General features: G+C 42.8%; 2 protein-coding genes and 1 long non-coding RNA gene across 15 annotated transcripts in view; 2 read left to right on the forward strand and 1 right to left on the reverse strand.

The window, feature by feature from the left end:
* mtmr1b (myotubularin related protein 1b) overlaps positions 1 to 10,275 on the forward strand; it is a 66,921-nt gene extending 56,646 nt beyond the window's left edge. For all 6 annotated transcript variants that reach the window (XM_072271004.1, XM_072271009.1, XM_072271007.1 and 3 more), the window contains one exon: positions 6,950 to 10,275. In XM_072271004.1, the coding sequence (XP_072127105.1) occupies positions 6,950 to 7,111 (162 nt within the window). In that variant the 3' untranslated portion in view covers positions 7,112 to 10,275. The remainder of the gene's footprint in view (positions 1 to 6,949) is intronic.
* Positions 1 to 21,533, reverse strand: part of LOC140204351 (CD99 antigen-like protein 2) — a 269,749-nt gene that overhangs the window by 38,865 nt on the left and 209,351 nt on the right. For 5 of the 8 annotated variants that reach the window (XM_072271019.1, XM_072271014.1, XM_072271018.1 and 2 more), the window contains one exon: positions 10,028 to 19,630. The exons of 1 other annotated variant lie outside the window; for it this stretch is intronic. In XM_072271019.1, the coding sequence (XP_072127120.1) occupies positions 19,566 to 19,630 (65 nt within the window). In that variant the 3' untranslated portion in view covers positions 10,028 to 19,565. Of the gene's footprint in view, positions 1 to 10,027; positions 20,843 to 21,533 lie in introns of those variants that run through there. 2 more of the 8 variants (XM_072271017.1, XR_011887593.1) reach the window with 2 other exon arrangements.
* Positions 16,096 to 21,533, forward strand: part of LOC140204352 (uncharacterized) — a 40,095-nt gene continuing 34,657 nt past the window's right edge. Inside the window, exons 1-2 of the long non-coding RNA XR_011887595.1 lie at positions 16,096 to 16,162; positions 17,242 to 17,387. This is a non-coding gene — a long non-coding RNA (uncharacterized lncRNA). The remainder of the gene's footprint in view (positions 16,163 to 17,241; positions 17,388 to 21,533) is intronic.

Raw genomic sequence — 21,533 nt, forward strand, 5'->3', positions numbered from 1 at the left:
TAGAGTTTAAGAGTCGCGATGTAATGATGCAGCTCTATAAAACTCTGGTTAGGCCACACTTGGAGTATTGTATCCAGTTCTGGTCACCTCACTATAGGAAGGATGTGGAAGCATTGGAAAGGGTACAGAGGAGATTTACCAGGATGCTGCCTGGTTTAGAAAGTATGCATTATGATCAGAGAGTAAGGGAGCTAGGGCTTTTCTCTTTGGAGAGAAGGAGGATGAGAGGAGACATGATAGAGGTGTACAAGATAATAAGAGGAATAGATAGAGTGGATAGCCAGCACCTCTTCCCCAGGGCACCACTGCTCAATACAAGAGGACATGGCTTTAAGGTAAGGGGTGGGAAGTTCAAGGGGGATTTTAGAGGAAGGTTTTTTACTCAGAGAGTGGTTGGTGTGTGGAATGCACTGCCTGAGTCAGTGGTGGAGGCAGATACACTAGTGAAGTTTAAGAGACTACTAGACAGGTATATGGAGGAATCTAAGGTGGGGGCTTATATGGGAGGCAGGGTTTGAGGGTCGGCACAATATTGTGGGCTGAAGGGCCTGTACTGTGCTGTACTATTCTATGTTCTATGTTAATGGTGGGGAGGGCTTTGCCTGTGATGGACTGGGCTGCATAGACATTTCCATTCCTGGGCGTTGGTGTTTCCATACCAGGCCATGATGCAACTGGTCAGGATTTCCCCCCCACCCCCGTGAAGTTTGTCAGGGTTTCAGATGACATGCCAAATCTGAATAAATGAACAGGTATAACAAACGCATAAAACTGTTTATTACTGAATAGAGTTGGTGATAGTACATGGGAGTGAGGGGAACATTTTTCCATGTGAAGTGCTCAGAGACTGTGTTAAAATAAATTTAGTTATTAAAGCTGAAGTAATTTTGGATGGGTGTTTGACATAAAGCAGAATAAAGAGGAAATGGAGCTGGTTGACAGGCTTAGAAAATTGAGACAATGGAGTATATGTGGCCCAAATCTGTGTGGGAGTTCCATGAGTTTTGATGTAAGGATAGTGGTGATTGTTTGTGATTAATACTGCTATTGTAAGATTTCTTTTCTGACAAGCATAGAACCTTCTTTAGTCATGGAGGGCTGATCGAGTTACTACTTGGAGTTCAACTGGTTGTACCAGGACCAGGCAGATCCTTTGACAATGCTCCAAGTCACTTTTGTTTTAAGACAGTAAGTTAGTCAGAGGCCGTAGGATTATTGGTGGCTGATATCATTTCAATAAAATATATACTTAAGATTAAAAGGCAAATAAGTTGTACAGGATCTCAAAGTAAATTTATTATCAAAGTACATGTATGCCACCATATACAACCCTGAGATTCATATTCTTGCTCAGTAGATCAAAGAAATGCAATACATTTAATGGAAAACTACATACAAAGACTGACAAAATAGCCATTGTCCAAAAGAAAACAATTATGCAAATACAAAAAAAAACAAGTAATAAATGAATAAATAAATATCTGTGTGTTCTTTTAAAATTGAGTCATAGAGTCATCGAAACAACCTCTTTGCCCAACTGGTCCATGCTGACCAACATGCCCTTCCAAACCAGTCCCATTGGCCAGTGTTATGCCCATAACCTTCTAAACCTTCCCAATCCTCGTACCTGTCCAACTGTGTTTTAAAGGTTGTTATTGTATCTGTCTTAACCACGTTCTCTGGCATAGGTAAATGAGCAGTAACTCGATCAGCCCTCCATGACTAAAGAAGAGCCAGAAGGACTCTATATCTCAATTAAAAAATATATAAGATTGTCCCCAAGTTCCCCTTAGATTTTTCCCCTCTCAACTTAAACCTATGTGCTTTAGTTCTTGATAGCCCAGATCTGGGAACAAAGTTGAGTACATTCACCCTATCTATGCCCCTCATGATTTTATACACCTCTGTAGGATTGCTTCCAAGTCTTCAGTGCTCACACTTCTGCTGTATTTCTTTATTTTCCTGTAAATGCCTGCAAAAAATTGAATCTCAAGGTATGATCTCATGCCGTTTAGGTACTTTGATAATAAACTTACTTTGAATTGCGTTCCGATCATCATTAGTGTTTCCAAAAATTAGGATACTTGCTGCCTGGCCTGATGAGTTCCTCCAGCAATTAATGTGTGTTCCACCATGGTTAGCGCAATCACTTTTTCTTAATGTATATTATTTCTGCTTTTGCATTATTTTTAATCTATTTAATATATATAAATATTTATCTATTTTTTTCTTTCTATATTGGCATGTGTTGCATTGAACTGCTGCTGCTAAGTTAACAAATTTCACGATAATAAACCTGATTCTGATCATTTTACACCGCCACCGATCACTGATTGGGGTGGTGTCTGTAAGGAGTCTATATGTTATCCCTGTGATCATCGGTTTTGTCCCACATCTCAGAGACATACACATTAGGTTTAGTGAGTTGTGGTCATGCTATGTTGGTGCCAGGAAGCATGGCGACATTTGCGGGCTGCCCCCAGCTCATCGCAAACGATGACGCAAATGACGCATTTCACAGTATGATTCAATGTACTTGTGACAAATAAAGCAAATCTCTATTTTGGTGAAAAACTCCATCTCTTCAACTCAGTGTTTCATGTTTATCTCATGAAAGAATAACAGAAAGATGTTTACCAGTGACAAGACTCTACCCCCCAATTACTGTCGAGGAGGTGGTGGTGAGCCGCTGCTTTGAACCGCAGATGAATTAAGTTCAGCAGCTTCATGAGGCTGAGGGACTTGTTTCATTGCACACTCAACAATACTGCTTTGTGGGCCAAAGTAACCAGAATCTGGTCAATGTAACAGATTTCCTTCTCTGCGAGATATTTGCAAACCAAATTAGTTTTACAGACATTATCCGAGGTTGATAGATTCTTGATAGGTCGGGACATGAAGGGTTATGGAGAGAAGGCAGGAGATTCGGGCCGAGAAGGAAATGGATCAGCCATGATGAAATGGTGGAACGCACACAAAATGCTGGAGGAACTCAGCAGGCCAAGCAGCATCTATGGAAAAAAATACTGCTGACGTTGCGGAAAGCAGAAAATGGGAGGGAGGCAAAGATGTTTTTGGTGGTGGGATACAAGGATAAGTGCTGGGAGAGAGATCAGTGGGGAGGAATGAATGAACAAGGGAGTCACGTACCCCTGTAGAAAGCAGAAAGTGGGGGGGGGGTGAGGGACAGATGTGCAGAACATGTGCTTCACCTGCCCCTAAACCTCCTCCCTCACTATCATTCAGGGCCCCAAACAGTTCTTCTAGGTGAGGTGATGCTTCACCTGTGAGTCTGTTGGGGTCATATGGTGGGTTCGGTGCTCCTGGTGTGGCCTCTTGTGCATCGGTGAGACCCGACGTAGATTGGGAGACTGCTTCGCCAAGCATCTACACTCCATCCGCCAGAACATACGGGATCTCCCAGTGACCACCCATTTTAATTCCACTTCCCATTCCCATACCTATAAGTCCTGCTTTACTATTCGGTTAACTTAGGTTGGAGAAACAACACCTTATATTCTGCAAACAACAGGAATTCTGCAGATGCTGGAAATTCAAGCAACACACATCAAAGTTGCTGGTGAACGCAGCAGGCCAAGCAGCACCTGTAGGAAGAGGTGCAGTCGATGTTTCAGGCGGAGACCCTTTGTCAGGACTAACTGAAGGAAGAGTGAGTAAAGGATTTGAAAGTTGGAGGGGGAGGGGGAGATCCAAAATGATAGGAGAAGACAGGAGGGGGAGGGATAGAGCCAAGAGCTGGACAGGTGATAGGCAAAAGGGGATACAAGAGGATCATGGGACAGGAAGTCCGGGAAGAAAGACCGGGGGGGGGGCCCAGAGAATGGGCAAGAGGTATATTCAGAGGGAGAAAAAGGAGAGTGAGAGGAAGAATGTGTGCATAAAAATGAGTAACAAATGGGGTACGAGGGGGAGGTGGGGCCTTAGCGGAAGTTAGAGAAGTCGATGTTCATGCCATCAGGTTGGAGGCTACCCAGACGGAATATAAGGCAACACTTCACCTGTGAGTCGACTGGGGTGATATACTGCATCCGGTGCTCCCGATGTGGCCTTTTATATATTGGCGAGACCCGACGCAGACTGGGAAACCACTTTGCTGAACATCTACGCTCTGTCCGCCAGAGAAAGCAGGATCTCCCAGTGGCCACACATTTTAATTCCACATCCCATTCCCATTCTGACATGTCTATCCACGGCCTCCTCTACTGTAAAGATGAAGCCACACTCAGGTTGGATGAACAACACCTTATATTCCGTCTGGGTAGCCTCCAACCTGATGGCATGAACATTGACTTCTCTAACTTCTGCTAAGGCCCACCTCCCCCTCGTACCCCATCTGTTACTCATTTTTATGCACACATTCTTTCTCTCACTCTCCTTTTTCTCCCTCTGTCCCTCTGAATATACCTCTTGCCCATCCTCTGGGTCCCCCCCCTTGTCTTTCTTCTTGGACCTCCTGTCCCATGATCCTCTCGTATCCCCTTTTGCCTATCACCTGTCCAGCTCTTGCCTCTATCCCTCCCCCTCCTGTCTTCTCCTATCATTTTGGATCTCCCCCTCCCCCTCCAACTTTCAAATCTCTTACTAACTCTTCCTTCAGTTAGTCCTGACGAAGGGTCTCGGCCTGAAACGTCGACTGCACCTCTTCCTACAGATGCTGCTTGGCCTGCTGTGCTCACCAGCAACTTTGATGTGTGTTACCTTATATTCCGTTTGGGTAGCCTCGAACCTGATGGCATGAACAGCAATTTCTCAAACTTCCAGTAATGCTTCCAGCCACCCCCCCACCCTTCACCATTTCTCATCCCCTTGTCCCTCTCTCATGTTATCTTCTTGCCCGCCCGTCGCCTCCATCTGGTGCTCCTCCCTCCTTTCTTCTTTTTTCCAAGGCCTTCTGTCTCTCTCACCAATCAACTTCCCAGCTCTTCGCTTCATCCCTCCCCTTCAAAGTTCCACCTGTCTCCTGGCGTTTCTCTGTCCCCTCCTCCTACCTTTCAAATCTACTCTTCAGCTTTTTCTCTCCAGTCCTGTGGAAGGGTTTCGGCCTGAAACGGCAACTGTACTTTTTTTCACAGATGCTGCCTGACCTGTTGAGTTCCTCCGGCAATTTGTGTGTTGTTCATAATGTTACTGACACTATTATATTAATATAGTTCTATAAATTTGTGAAACGGCAGCAATGAAAGATGAAAGGTGACCAGAGCAGGATAAGATCGTGTCTGTGAGTTAGGGAGTGCGGGGGGGTGGGCGCGGGTAGCAGGGCATTCAGACAGTGTGTGCTGGGGGGGGCAGCAGGGTGTTAAGAATTCTAACTGCCTCGAATTTCCCTACCGCATAGCCCTCTAACTTTCTAAGCTCCATGAGCCTATCTAAGAGTCTCTTCAAAGACCCTATTGTATCCGCCTCTACCACAGTCGCCAGCAGTGTATTCAACGCACTCACCACTCTCTATGTGAAAAACCTACCCCTGACATCCCCTCTGTACCTACTTCCAAGCACTTCAAAACTATGTCCCCTCGTGTTAGCCATTACAGCCCTGGGAAAAAGCCTCTGGCTATCCACACAATCAATGCCTCTCACTATCTCTTGTACATCTCTATTAAGTCACCTCTCATCCTCTGTCGCTCCAAGGAGAAAAGGCCAAGTTCACTCAATCTATTTTCATAAGGCACACTCTCCAATTCAGGCAACATCCTTGTAAATCGCCTCTGCACTCTCTCTGCAGTATCCACATCCTCCCTGTAGTGAGATGAATGCAATTTCTAAGCTGGGACTGGGGGGAAACACGAATTGCTTGGTGGGGCTGATACCAACTCCATGTTGTTGTTCATGTCTGTAAAAGTGGGTTAGAACCTACTTGGAGTATTGTGTTCAGTTCTGGTCTCATTATAGGAAGGATGTGGAAGGTTTAAAGAGGGTGCAGAGGAGATTTACCAGGATGCTGCCTGGATTAGAAAGCATGTTTTTTGAAAGTAGGGCTTTTCTCTTTGGAGCAAAGGAGGATGAGAGGTTACTTGATGGAGGTGTACAAGAGATAGGTATTTTACACAGAGGGTGGTGGGTGTGTGGAAAGTGCTGCCAAGGGTGCTGATAGAGGCAGATATATCAGGGACATTTAAAACTCTCTTAGGCACATGGATGATCGAAAAATGGAGGGCTCTGTGGGAGGGAAAGGTTAGATTGATCATAGAGTAGGTTAAAAGGTCAGCACAACATTGTGGGCCAAAGGGCCTGTCCTGTGCTGTAATGTTCTATGCTGTATATTTTCTTTGTCTCTAGTGTTTTGCACATGTGCACATAATGTATAATTTTTATTAATTTAAGTTTATGTTAAATTTGTGTAACTTATGTTTGCCCCTGTCCTGTTGGCACGTGGCCAAGTGGTTAAGGTGTTCGTCTAGTGATCTGAAGGTCGCTAGTTCGGCCTTGGCTGAGGCAGCGTGTGTGTCCTTGAGCAAGGCACTTAACCACACATTGCTCTGCGACGACACTGGTGCAAAGCTGTATGGGTCCTAATGCCCTTCCCTTGGACAATATTGGTGTCGTGGAGAGGGGAGACTTGCAGCATGGGCAACTGCTGGTCTTCCATACAACCTTGCTCAGGCCTGCGCCCCGGAAACCCTCCAAGACGCAAATCCATTGTCTCACGAGACTAATGGATGCAAATATTAAAAAAATGTTTGCCCCTGTCCTGTACTGGCTGTGGCTGCAAATAGCTCATCCTCGTGGCACACCGTGTATGGCTGCCTACGACAATAACCTTGAACTCGAATTCCAGACTTGAATGACCAGTATTTGATACTCAGACCCAGACACTCTCTCTGGTAAAACACAAACCCCTGTCTCTGTATAACGCTGAACCCTCCAGAGCAGTGGCTGGGTTTGGTTGCACCGGTTTGAGTGATGGTCCCACTCTGTTTCCTTGCGACAGGTTCCCATTCACCAGAATTGTAAGGAGCTTCTGGGCATCCGGGCCGAACTCCAGAAGAAGGTTGAGGAGCTTCAGCGTGAGGTCAGCAATTTGGCAATCTCGTCGTCCTCTGAGAGAGCATCTCCCACACACTCCGTGTCTCCTGTGCAGACGACTGTCTAACGCACCTGCCGTGGCACCACCGTGATCAGCTGGTACTCGGTCATTCGTGTAAACCACTAGCAAGACTGTAATATTTACTTGAAAGCTGTAAATACAGTTTCTGTTTTTGTACAAGTGTATTTGTGTGTGCAATACTTTGCTGCCTGTGTTTATGTCCTGTAAGCCTCTGTGTGGATGGCCCTGGTACATTACCACTTCGTTACTCTGAAGCCAAGACCTTCCCCACAGAGGAAATGTAAGTGCTACTGTACAGTCCAGCCTCAACCCTTGGCAAATTTTGGCCAGTAAAGTCTCAGAGCTGCTTGGGGTGGGAGAGTACATCTGCTGAAGGGACCACAGTGCCAAGCTTCTTCACCAGTCACAACTGTGTCTTTTAAACTCCCCAACAACACGTTTCCAACATTGGTTTCCTGACATGAAACCCGACTCACGAATTGAAGCGCAATTCACAAAAGAGTTCCACTTTTGTTTGTTGGATAGGTAACGTTACTATTAATATTTTATTGATCTTAATAAAGTGTATATATTTTTATATAGTGCCCATAGATTAATCTCATTATTGCAAATAAATTCAAACACTTTTCAAGTGTTAATGAAGACAGTGCATTCAATATGTAAGATGTACTCTTTGTAATACTCTGTCTCTCACCCATGACTAAAATGTGGTTAAGACAGGTTTAAGTCAATTTGCCAGAGCATCATTGTCCATTATTTAAGTGAGGATTTAGGCAGAGAGTGGTAAATCTGTGGAATTCATTGCCGCAGACAATGAGGCCAAGTCATTGGGTAGATTTAAAGCAGAAGTTGACAGGTTTTTGATTAGTAAGGGTGTTAAAGGTTACAGGCAGAAAGCGAGAGAATGGAGTTCAGGGGGATAATAGATCAGCCATGATGGAATGGCAGAGCGGACTTGATGGTCTGAATGGCCTAATTCTGCTCCTATGTCTTATGGTCTTACGGATTTGTTTTTTTTCTAAATAGGTATGTGCCATTTACTGCTTAACTCTTTTGGGGTAATAGAACTAAAATTCGGATGCTGAGGTTTGACAAGACTGACACATCATTGGAGATGAACTATTTAAACTTGATGTTTTCAGCAATTTCGTACAAAATGGTTTGCAAAAAATCGCAGGTTTGATTGAAACCAGTAAAAAGTCTTCAATTTATAATTGATGTAAAAAGCATTTTTCATTATTTGATTTGGTAAATAATTGCATTGTCTCAGTAAATCTGGTCAATTCCGTTTTCACAATATTTTTATGATTGATTGCTAATTGCCTTTCAATAATTTAACCAGAGGCCAATAATAATTGATTGTTTTAATCACACATCCAAAGCTGTCACACTTTCCAAATCATTTTAACCAATATTAGATAAATGAGCCAGATATTTCAATAACTAGTAATCTATTTTTGTCCTTCATATGGTCCACTCGTGTCTAGATGACCACAGATTGGTAAAGGCTACACAAAAGCTGTTGCCATTGGATTAGTAGAGTCTTCTTTGTAACATTGGACAAACATTTGCTCATTTTTACATTCTTGTGGTGATACGTTTTTGCACTTTAGTTGTCTGCATCTTGTTGTCAAAGAAAACTCACAATCTCACTGCCAATCGGTGGGCCAAATGGCCTAATTCTGCTCCTATATCATATGATCTGTGGTCTAATATTACTATAACTGTATATTTTTTTGAGTTGGATAAATAAGCTGTTTTCATTTCTGGTTGCTTCATTATCGGAAGAATTTGGAAGCTTTGGAGAGGGTGCAGAGAAGGTTTACCAGGATTGGATTATGATCTTTTCTCCTTGGAGTCTGGGAGGATGAGAGGTGTACAAGATAGAGTGGACAGCTAGCGCATTTATCCCAGGGGGGGAATGGCTAATTTTAAGATGACTGGAGGAAAGTATAGGGGATGTCAGGGGTAGGTTTTTACAGAGAGTGTGGTGGGTGTGTGAAAAGCCCTGCCGGGGAGATGCTAAAGGCAAACACATTAGGGATATTTAAGGGTCTCTTCGGTGGGTACATGGATGAGAGCTATGCGGGAGGAAAGAGTTAGCTTGATTTTGGGGAAGGTTAAAGGGTCTGCATAATATTGTGGGTTGAAGGGCCTGTGTTGTGCTGTAACATTCTATGCTCTATGTAGTTTTTAAAATCATGAATATGAAGGTTTGAAAAATCAATTAGATTTTGAGCAGTTTAACAGCCAGAATGTTTTGTTACAAATTCATGTAACCTTTACTGATGATGAGTTCCTTCAGTAGAGAATGTTAGATAAATAAAAATACTAAAAGTATTTGCTATTAATGCATGTTAAATGGTCCAAGCAGTATCTGCTCTCTGAGGTATAAGGGATTCTGCAGATGCTGGAAATCCTGAATAACACACACAAATTGCTGGAGGAACTCAGCAGGTCAGGCAGCACCTATGGTGGTGGGGGGAAAGGAACAGTCAATATTTCAATCCTGATGAAGGGTCTCAGCCCAAAACGTTGATGGTTCATTTCCCTCCGTCGATTCTGCCTGACCTGCTGAGTCCCTTGTGTGTGTGGGTTGTTCCCGGAGGCAGATATTTTGAAAATAAGCACTGCACTGTTGTGAGGAGTTGCAAAGTTCTCACTGGTACCCAGGTCCATATATATCCACATCTCGAATGCTGATCTGTTCAGTGCTGTTTGTGGGATTATGCTCCTTACAAATATTTCCCTGTGCCCACAAATCATTGAGTATTCACTTGGTGTGAACATGCTCTGAGATACATATTTCAAATGATTTAAAGGCGACAAATCATTGGAGTGATTTATACAGCAATATATACTTCCAGCAATTGTGCAATGTCTTAAAAAAAAATAACATGACTCCTTTTACTACAAATGACCAAATTATTTGAAATTAAGAGCAATTGGAAATGATATTTATCTACAAGTTTATTGAGTAGTTTTAAGTTTGGTTACAGTTCAATCATTAAGAGCCACCATGGCACAAAGTTACAGCAAGTGTGGTGATTCTATACAGCCAAAGACACATAAGACAGCTGTACTCTAACCATAAAGTAAGCATCTGTTAGAACAGTCAGACTTTGAGAGACAGATCTCAACCTGGTTTGTTAAACTTCTTGACTCTACTGCATTAGCCTGTGGAAAAATTCAATAAACTTCCCCATGTATTTATACAATGTTTCCATTTTCTTTAAAAGAGTAGAATGGTTTAAAGTATTTGAATACCCATTTATTTCACAGGATTGCTAAACATCAACTGTGCCTCCAAGCTGAAACTTTGTACATGATTTGTATGAGTTTTTGCTCATCTTCTTCTTCCATCCTAGTACAACCATCCCAATGGCAAACCTCCCTGCCCCTTAATTATCTTGGTGGACAAGTGGCAAATCATTAGCCATGTAAGAAGTTCTGGAACTTCTTAATACTGCTTATGATACTTCTGATACTGCTTAAATCTCCATCGTTCCATCTAGCTATCTTGTGTGTCTTCCTTTGCCTTGTTGTCCATGACTTCAGAGTCAGTTAACAAGAGCATGAAATGAATTGGGCTGGAGACATCTAAGTGACTCAGAAAAACACCCTGTGCATTTCAAAGTAACAGAACATCAAACCATGCCCATTTCATTGTAAGGCAATGTGTTTTCTGAAAGCCCCGTTGAAGACTTTGAAATTAAACGTGGCCCATTCACAGGTGTGATAGGAAATTGCCCTTTAAACCAAGGATTCCCAACCTGGGGTCCAAAGACCCCTCAGTTAATGGTAGGGGTTCATGACATAAAAAAGGTTAAACCAGTTGCAGCACTTCTCATGGCATTCATATTATCATCTGGTGGTTCACGTTAACCATCCGGTCTGAGCCATCATGGGTGTGTTTGCCATCAATACTGCTCCCTGCCTCAGAAGTTCTGAAAAGATCCCAATTTCTACTGCCAAAGTGCTTGCCTTGGGGTTAGTAGCAGCTTCCCTGTGTTCATTGTTGATCAGTAGTACAACAAATAACATTTCAGTGGCACTTCTGACTTGTAAAACATCCCTACGATGGAGTGTTATTGATAACACCGAGCCATAGGTTACTCTTAGAAGTGTTCAAAGAGGTAGGGTGAGACTAGAATTAGAGTTCTAGTCTCACCCATGGGTGAAGGGTGAAATATTTGAGGGAAACACGAGGGGGGGATCTTCTTGATTCACACGGTGATGAGTGTGGGAACGAGCTGCCAGCAGAAGTGAATACAGATTTGATTTCAATATTTAAGAGGTTTGTATAGGTACATGGATGTGAGGGATATGGAGGTCTATGGCCCAGCTGCAGAGCAATGGGGCAAGGCAGAATAGTTTGGCACAGGCTAGACGGGCCAAAGGGCCTGTTTCTGTGCCGTGCTGCTCTGTGACTCCAGGTAGGTTTTAAGAATCATCCTAAAATGTGGAAGAAGAAGCAGAAAGGAGGGTATTCCAGAGTTCTGGGCCCTAGACAGAGCAAAGGCCGGCTGTTCAGAGTTGGAATGGGACCAAGAGCAGACTCAATGGGTTGAATGGCCTAATTCTGCTCCTTTGATGGTCAATGTCTTCTGTCTTATGGAAAACGGTGGTTGGTAAAAGTTCACAGCTGGAGGAGCACAGAGACTGAGGTGAGACATGATTAAAGACTGCTGCTTACATCCACACATTTCAACATGGGGATGTGCCTTAAGTCTCTTCACTGGTCATAGTACACAATTTGCTCCAAACTGTCCCCATATGCTGTAGCTATGTTTGTACATCTGCAGTCTCACTGGACTCCAGAATTCAAAATGGATACAATTCAATGCAAACAATCAAGCCCACAGTAACATCAAATCCACACTAATACAGTTACATTGTAATGTCCAACCCAAAAATTGTTTTCTTAACCATTCTTTATCCTTTTTAGAAGTGTGAGTTGAAAAGAAAAAAAGATGTTTGAAGGTGTGATCTATGTCAGCCACGTGAAACACTGGTATTTTTTTCCTGGAAGACCCAAGCTATCAACTAATCAAGAACTTCTACTAACAAAGATTCGTAATCAATATGACAAAATATACACAATCTAGTAAGTGTTCCTTAAGAGTTTTAAGAATAATTAAATTCTATGAATGTGGAACTACCATTTGCTCATATCATACATCACTCAATTGTATCTTACATATAGTAGGGTTGTAATGTTGTCTAAAGCCCTTTTATAAAGCCTGGTTCAAGGGCTTATGATGTGGCTAAATTCAATGCCTTATATAAACTTTAAGCCTATTTTTAATACAGCAAGTCTTGCCCAGGTTTTTGGATTTAATCAAACCCTTTGAATTACAAAATGATCAGATTGTGCTATATTAAGACTGCAATCGAAAATACAACCGCAGAGATAAATTTGGTCTTACCAAAGGATACTTTAAGTTGGGGGAAAATTTGTCATTCGTTGTCAATGCCAAACACTGGGAATTGTGCTGCTCACCTCTCTGCATTGGTTCCATTAAAGTTATAGATGATTTTATTCCCCTAGAGATTTTGAAGTAATAGAGTAAATATTCATAGTTTGTGGAAGCTAACGGGAATTGAAAAGGTGGTTAAGAAGCATACAGGATGAGACCGTGGCCCATTTGTGATGGAAAATGTTCCTCTATTTATTCCACATGATAAATCACGTGAGGCATGCCCTGTTCTCATTGCTACCAGCAGGAAGGAGGTACAGGAACCTGAAGGCACACACTCAGTGATTCAGGAACAGCTTCTTCTATGCCATCCGGTTTCTGAATGGACATTCTACATCACTACTTTTTAAAAATTTCGATTTTTGCACTACTTATTTAAATTATTTAATATATATATGTACATACTTACTGTAATTGACTTTTTTTTCTCTCCTCTATTATCCTGTACTGCATTCTACAGCTGCTGCAAAGACAACAACTTTCATGACATATGCCCCTAAGCCTGATCCTGATTCTAAGCTGTCAACACACACACAATGCTGGAGGAACTCAGCAGGCCAGGCAGCATCTATGAAAAGTCGACTGTTCACTCTTGTGCAGAGATGCTGCCTGGCCTGCTGAGTCCCTCCCGCATTTTGTGTGTGTTGCCTGGATTTCCAGCGTCCCCTCTGCAGATTTTCTCTTGTTTGGGAGCTGTTACCTTCTTTAATGTGACAACTTAAAGATTCTGATTTCTACTATGTGAGTGAACAGGAGAGCTTTCAATGCATAATTTTTCATAAATTCTGTTGTATTTCTTTATCCTCCTGTAAATACCTGCAAGAAAATGCATCTCAAGGTAGCATACTGATATTATATTTGGTTAACAGAAACCTATCAAACTTGGGTAGAAAGTTAACACGTGACCTACCATTAATTTGGAGAACAGAGACAGATCCAATTGTGGCATTTACAGAAGGGGTGAGTACTTAAAAGAAGAATGGATTACAGGGTTTACAATGGAAAGAGGTTGGGGGAGTGGGATTAATGGGACCATAAAGAGCCAATGTGAGCTAGATAGACTAAACTTCGCCGCTGTAACCCTCTCATGATTCACTGAAATTACTACCACTCCCTGTTGTGTAGCAGAGCTTCTTATAACTCGTGAAAGGCCTGTCTTTTATTTTTAGACTGCCCTTGCTCTCACTTTCCCCAGCCTTGAGGAATATGTTCTATCTACTCTTACACTCTTTAAAGCCTTAAGCTTCCAACTTCTATCACACAACTATTGATTGATTACCAGTTTCTCCAGCTTTACTGCAGTGTTGCAGGCACTGATAAATCTTCACCATCATGAAGCAGAGGGAAGAATACATAATAAACTGAGGTGCTGCGCTACCGTTCCAGCTCAGAATCTGCTGCACTCCATATGGAAAGGTCTAAATTAACCCACGGTCTTCTTGCGTCAACTGAGTTGCCTGCCTTTTGCCTGTATTAATGTTGTTTGAGAGGCTGTTTAATGGCTCTCTTCTGGAATGTGCTTTACAACAGTGTTTTTTTTTTAAAACAAATGGTTTAGTCAAAGTAAGTTTATTTTCAAAGTACGTATATGTCACCATAGCTTGAGATGCATTTTCTTGCAGGCATCTACAGGAAAATAATAAAATACTATGCAACATACAAAATGCTGGAGGAATTCAGTAGATTAGGAAAGTTGACATTTCGGGAGTCCCGAAGAATATCGACTGTTTATTCCTTTTCATAGATGCTGCCTAACCTGCTGAGTTCCTCCAGCATTTTGTATGCGTTACTCTGGCTTTCCAGCACTTGCAGGATCTCTTGTGTTAAAGAAGTACAATGGAATTTATGGAAAACTAACAATAAAAAGGCACACTTGTTAGTCGATAATACGGTTGAAAGTACAACTCAGAATCTTCAGTTGTCGCATTAAAGTTAACAACTCAGTCTTGTGTGATTTGCTGTTGGTAAGCGTCCATAGTTAAGGCAGGTTTCCCAACAGATGGGAGATCTAATGCAATTCTCCAGAAGCGATGGCAGTGAAGGCCACTCACGTGTTCCTGGTGGCTTCAGCCAATCTTCTGAGGAACCCCCATGAGGATGTGTTGGTGTTCAATCACCAGGTGACCCTAGTTGAGGTGTGGGGAAGTCAGGCAGGGTTCTTGGCCCTGACAGTTATCTGGTGACCCCTGCTTCAAATGTGACATGGAGATATTGTGTGCGGCCAATTGCTCTTAGGAGAAGGGTGCATACTTTACTGCTGGCTGCTTTATTAAAGTTATACACATCCAAGACCAAGCTTAAACAAAACAAAACTGCCGGAGGAACTCAGTAATTCAGGAATCATCTAAGGAGGGGAATGGACAGCAAAAGTTTTGTGCTAAGGTCTTTAGATGATTGTCCATTTCCCGCCACAGATGCAGCCTGGCCCTCTGAGTTCCTCAGGCTATTTGCTTTCTTTTCCCAGCCTCTGAATGAATAAGTTTCACCCCGCCAGGTTCCCCTTAAATATTTAAACTTTCCTCCTTAACCTATGACTTCTACTTCCAGTCACACCCAATCTCAGTAGAAAAAACCTGCTTGCATTTACCCCAGCTAGACCCCTCATAATTTTGTATACCTCTATCAAATCTCCCACCATTCTCCTACACTCCGGGGAACAAAGTCCTAACCTGTTCAACTTTTCCCTGTTATTCAGATTCTCAAGTCCCAGCAACATTCTTGAAAGGTCTGGACTTTTTCCAAAATGAAGATTCTTCTAGTTCTGCTCCTATATCTTACAGTCTTATCTAGAACTTAGTTGGTGCATAGGAGCCTTCAGTTATTTCCAAGGGTTAAATTCTGTACCTTGACTGTCGTTTTAGCCAAAACTCTGATCACATGGAGGTCCAGCTCTAAATAAGCAACCTTGTTCTAAATAGTAAACTTAATGACAACCCTACAAGTTAAAAGCCTTGCTGTAGTGCATGTTTTTATGTTTCAGAGAAAACAGATGGTAAACAATTGAAGTGTTGCTGTCAATGCAGGGAACTTGGCCATTTGATATTCATCCCACAACTCTGCTGCCTACAATATGCAGTGCACCAGCAAGAGTTACTGGCTCCATGGTGCTACAAATGAGATGGGGAGGCTCTGTGGACGTTCCCAATCCTCTATTGCTTGCTGCTGCCGTTCGCGAAGTCAGCAAACAGCTCAGCATGGGCAGTACGGTTTTCAAGCATTTGCTTTGTTCTGACTGGGGCACCCAAAGTGAGTGTCATTCTGGGGTGGCAGGATGGGAGGGGCGGTGTTCGGAAATTAACTTTAAGGCCGAAATGCAAAGGCAATCATGTTTTTGAGGAGTTAGAGTTTTACTAAAACACCGAAGCTTACAGGATCTGATATCGACTTGCTGGTAAGGTAAAGGACAATGTTTATATAAGGGTAGACAATACAAACAAAAGTCATCTATAATGATTCCTGTCAGGCTGGGCACTGTATGAATTAGGCTGCTCATGTCGTGGGTTAAAGGTGACATATTTAAGGGGAACTTCTTCACACAGGGTGGTGAGAGTGTGGAACAAGCTGCCATTTGAAGCCGTGGACGTGGGCTCGATTTCAACACTTAAGGGAAATTTGGGTAAGTACATGGATGGGAGAGGCACGGAGGGCTTACTTAGTTATTTTTTAAAATTTTTATTGAGATACAGCATGGAATAGGGCCTTTCCAGGCCTTCGAGCCTCACCGCCCAACCCTCGATTTAACACGAGCCTAATCATGGGACAATTTACAAAGACCAATTAACCTACCAACCGGTATATCTTTGGACTGTGGGAAGAAACCTAGATGGTCATGGGTAGAACATACAAACTCCTTACAGGCGGCGATTGAACCTGGGTCATCTGTAGCGCAAGACGTTGTGCTAACCACCACGCTACTGTACCGCCCAATTATGGTCTGGGTGCAAAAACTTCAATCATTTACCGTCTGCTTTCTCTATTTGAAATGCACCCAGCAATGTTGTTAATTTGTTCTCTAGGTTCGGCATGGGCTAGATGGGCTGAAAGTGACAAAGGTCTCAAACTGCTGGCCACCGAAGGCCATGGATGCCATCTTGATTGGTATTCCGAATTCACTGTCACACACTGCTGTGGAGACCAAGTCACTGGGTATATTTAAAGCAGGTTCTTGATTAGTCAGGGCATCGAAGGTTATGGGGAGAAGGCAGGTGAATGGGGTTGAGAAGGATAATATATATTCAACACTACGTTTAGGAACAGCTTCTTCCTATCCACTATCAGATTTCTGAACGGACAGTGAACCCATGAACACTGCCTCACTATTTTTGCTCTCTCCTTGCACTACTTATTGAATTCAATTTTAAAAATATAGGCACTGGATTCTGGTTAATCGGGCCAAAGGTTAATCAGACAATCATTTATTTGGGACAGCTCTTAAGGGACAAAAACTGAAGAAGAAAACTGAGGGGATTCCCTTCATTTGTTTAGGACACCACACCACTTAATTGGGGCAGGAGACTCTTACTGAACAGGTTCTAACTAGTATCAGTCGCGTGCACTCGTGTGGCCGTTAGACTACATCATGCTTATAGCGTCAGCTACATGTGTTGTGTTCAAAAATCAGTGATTTCTGTCATTGACACTCAGTGGGAAATAAGCAGTAAGACAATTAACCATTTTGCTCACTGTGGTTTCAAGTATTCAGGCTCGGAGATGCCAGAAATGGCTGGGCAAAATGAAACGATTTCACTACTTCAACAAGTTAGGAAGTAAGAAGAATTGGAAGGTATCGACAATGAAAATGAAGATTCAGAGGATGCAATCATCTAAAGCATTTTATGAAGGTAGTCCATTATCTGCACTGGGTGCCTGCGCTGATTTTGTTCATTGCGTACACTGGATGAATTCCTCCCTTGATAACTATTAGGAACTAATGCACAATTTTATAGTACTGTAGTACTATCGGTAGAGTTCAAACTTGTTTTTACTTCATTTAAATTCATAATTTGTTACTCAGTTTGTCTTTTTTTTAATAACTTTTTAACTAAATTTCCATGAAACGTCAGCTAATTGGGGCAACCGCTTGAATGGACTAAAATGTACTGGTCTTGATGTGTCCCAGTTAACCAGTTGCACTGTATTTCTTATTCTGATTTACTATTTTTTTTAATTTATTGTACTGCCCTCCCTGTTGCAGCAAAATAACAAATTTCACAGCACGTCAGTGATAATAAACCTGCTTCTGGAGTCAGCTGTAATGCAGAGGCAGAACAGACTTGATAGGACGAATGGCCTAATCCTTATGGTCTTACTGTTATCTCTAAATCTGAGATTGCTATTTTATTGCTAAGCAAAGGTATGGAGGACAAAGACAGGTACGCCGGGATCAGTCACAAATGAGGCATCGTCTCATTGAATGAGCAAGAGATGAGGGAATAAGCGGCCTATTCTCACGCTGTGTTCCTGATTTGTACTCTGAGGGATCGTTAGCACAGCAGTGCCTTTTAGCTACAACTTTGCACGTGCCCTTAAGTCCTTTCCTTTAAATTGGCAAACATTCCCCCCCAATAAAAAATGTAAATATGATAGCTGCAGAAAGTGTAGGAGAAATCAGAATTAATGTAGATTGTCTCTCTAACAAAACTCAAGGGGAACACATAGCAGCAGGTTCAAGTCTTTACACATGATAAATTGTGTGCTAGTATTTGCACGGTGTGGTGGTTTATGTCCTTTGGTGGTGGGAACTGATTGATATTCACATCGAATGCAGCAGGCTCTGATCCAAGCTAATTGCCCAACCACTCATAGAGTAAGTGCTGAACACAGTCTTTTGGAAAATATATACACAAGGAAACTGCTTTCTACGCTGCTCTTCTGAAGGTGCACCCTATCAGTCATGTAAAATTTGAAGCAATAATTCAGGCGAGGTTATTATTGCAGGATTTAGCAGGCAGATGCAACGTTTGCACTATCTGTTGGTATTTAGTGTGCAGTTTGTAATCCATGGCAGCTCCTGACTATTGCTTGTAAAGTTCAGCTTTCGATGGCTTGATCTCAATATCTGAGATGAGGGAAGGACTCGGGGGTTTTACACATGGAACGTTTCATAGATCTTGTTCACTGAGTTCTTCTGTCACTGATTACTTTCAGCTGCTTTCCCCCAGAACCTGAGCTCAAAATGTGTAATACTATTATGTTATTTTACACAGAGAATGGTGTGTGTGTGGAACATGCTACCGGGGTGGTGGTAGAGGCAGAGACATTAGAGGCATTTAACAGACTCTTAGATAGGCACATGGATAATAGAAAAATGGAGGGCTACAGGGGGAGGGAAGGGCTAGCTTGACCTTAAGGTAGGTAATAAGGCCAGCACAACAGTCTAGACCAAGAGGCTTGTTCTGTGCTGTAACATTCTATGTTCTAGAAGGCATGTGTTTAAGGTGAGAAGGGGCAAGTTCAAAGATGTGCGGGATAAGTTATTTTTACACAGAGAGTGGTGGGTGCCAGGCATGATGGTGGAGGCACATACAACAGTGGCCTCTTAGAGGCTCTTTTAGACAGGCATACTTTTGCATATACGAAGAGTTGTAAAATGGTTTGAAGGACAGGCCAATGCCATCGTTAGTTTATTTCAGTCACCATCTCTGATCTACGTAAACCAATGCAAAATGTTCATTTGAATGGCATCCCTTCACATTCACCCTCTTCCCTGCTACTGCATCAGTTAATGCTAGTATTTTATAAAACATCAGAAAGAAATCTTGAAACTACATGCTTTAAGCGAGCTGCAGATCTTGCTGAGTTTCTCCAATCCAAACCACTTTCCCATTGTCCATTACTTCTAACGTGGAACCTACACCAACATTGTACATAGTCTACCCACTATTTTCATACCTAGTCTAACACAGATGTAAATGACTTTAAGTAACAACGTTCCAATTTACTTTAAATAAATTAAGAAAAGACACATTTTAAACAGAGGTTGGTCTCCAGGTAAAGGCTGTTGCTTTCAACACGGTGATCTAGACCGGATTTGCATTATCTGCTGCCGGCTTCTCTGGCTGTGACTCCAGGAGGCTCCTCTCAGCTGCAGCAAAGTTCAACCAAAACAGAGCACATAGATCACGGTGAACAGGGCAGGCACGTCCGGAGAAACAAAGCCTAATTGTATCCCACACCCTTGCGCCTCCTTACCCGCTTTTTTCATAATGAGCCCATTGTACATTGTAACTGGGGTCAACCCATTCTGATTAAACCATCTGCTACCTTGTTCGAGTCTGTAATCTGCATGCGGAATTGCTGCTTATAGTCCACGTATGCTTGTATCTTATTGTAGTTGCTGAGATTACTGTGGTTTATTGCAACAGCATACTAGAATCAGAGATCACCGTCTGTAACCTTGACTTCTTCCATCTACTTCCCCCAGATACACAGTCAAGCCTACTGAGACTGCTAGCCAATTTGGATGAGCCTTGTAAACCTCTGCTGGCCCAGGGTTACTTTAATTAATTTTCAGTCAAATCACTTGTCTTAAAATCAATTGGTAGACTTGAGTGATGATAGGTCACTGATCTGAAATATTAACTGTTTCATTCTACACGGATGCTACCTGACCTGCTGAATAGTTGCAGTATTTTCTGTTTAAGTATTCTGGAATGTTTTGCTTAAGTTTTTTTTAGGTTGGTGGTCCTGTTTGAATCTTTTCCTCCATAGGAAATCTCACTGAGGTTGGGTGGGACTACAGCTGGAGGTCATGGGTTAAGGGGCTGGAGGTCATGGGTTAAGGGTGAAAGGAGAACATGAAAAGGTACTACTTCACTCTAAGGGTCGTGAGAGTGTGGAATGAGCTCCCAGCGCAAGTGGTGCCCAATTTCCACGTTTAAGAGGAGTTTGGGTAGGTACACAGATGAGAGGAATACAGAGGGCTATGGTCTGGGACTAGGCAGTTTAAATGGTTCAGCACAAACTAGTTGGGCCAAAGGGCCTGTTTCTGAGCTGTACTTTTCCATGCTCCTAAAAAGGAATCTACCATGAATTTTAAACTGTGTGCACACTCAGTTTTGCAATGCGACTACTCTTCATCCTGTGTTGCTGGTGTGAAATCCTTGGCTGATCTTCAGAACCCCACATTTATTGTTCATCGCTACCATAGACAAATAGCCACTGAGGCTCTTCACTTTGCCAAATCATTGGTCACGGAGGATGGTGGCGTTGTGGATCGTGTAGAAGCTGTCATAGGTTACAACAGGAATTTGACAGGATTCAGAATTGGGCTGAGAGGTGGCAGATGGGGTTCAATCTGGAAAAATGAGTACAGGATTAATGGCAGGATTCTCAGCACTGTTGAGGAACAGAGGGATCTTTGCGTCCAAGTCCATAGATCCCTCGACGTTGCAGCAGAAGTTGATAGAGGTTAAGAAGGCATATGGTGTGTTGGCCTTCATTAGTCCGGGGATTGAGTTCAAGACCAGTGAGGTAATGTAGTTTTATAAAGCTGTGGTTAGACTACATTTAGGAGTATTGTGCTCAGTTGTGGTCTCTTCATAGGAGGGATGTGGAAGCTGGTGGAGGGGGAGTTGATGAGAAAGTAGGGAGAATAAAATGGGATTCATGTAGGGTTGGGGCTTATGGGACATCCATGCAGGGGTAGCACCTCTGGTGAAGGGCCTTGTCGTGTCCAATCTAGAACAGCTCACTCCCTTTTGGTCCCCACCACTCAGCTCTCACCTGTGGCTCCAAGTAGCCGCTTGCATGGGACAGCAGCCACACCCTGGTACAATACTTCAACTGGTGGGCCAGGTGAGGGGAGGTGGAGGGCCTGATACCCCAGTGAGATAGGGACATGCCTGTCCTAGCATGCAGGTTAGCTCTGGCAGACCGGGTGCAAGAGACTAACAGTGAGATCCAACGGCCAGGAAGGGGGTCCTGCAACGTTTCATGGAGAGTGAAAGGAATGATAAGGCACAGAAGAAGTCGTGGTCACCGACTGC

The sequence above is a fragment of the Mobula birostris genome, chromosome 10 (genome assembly GCF_030028105.1).
Source record: "Mobula birostris isolate sMobBir1 chromosome 10, sMobBir1.hap1, whole genome shotgun sequence".
In the NCBI taxonomy this organism is placed as follows: Eukaryota; Metazoa; Chordata; class Chondrichthyes; order Myliobatiformes; family Myliobatidae; genus Mobula; species Mobula birostris.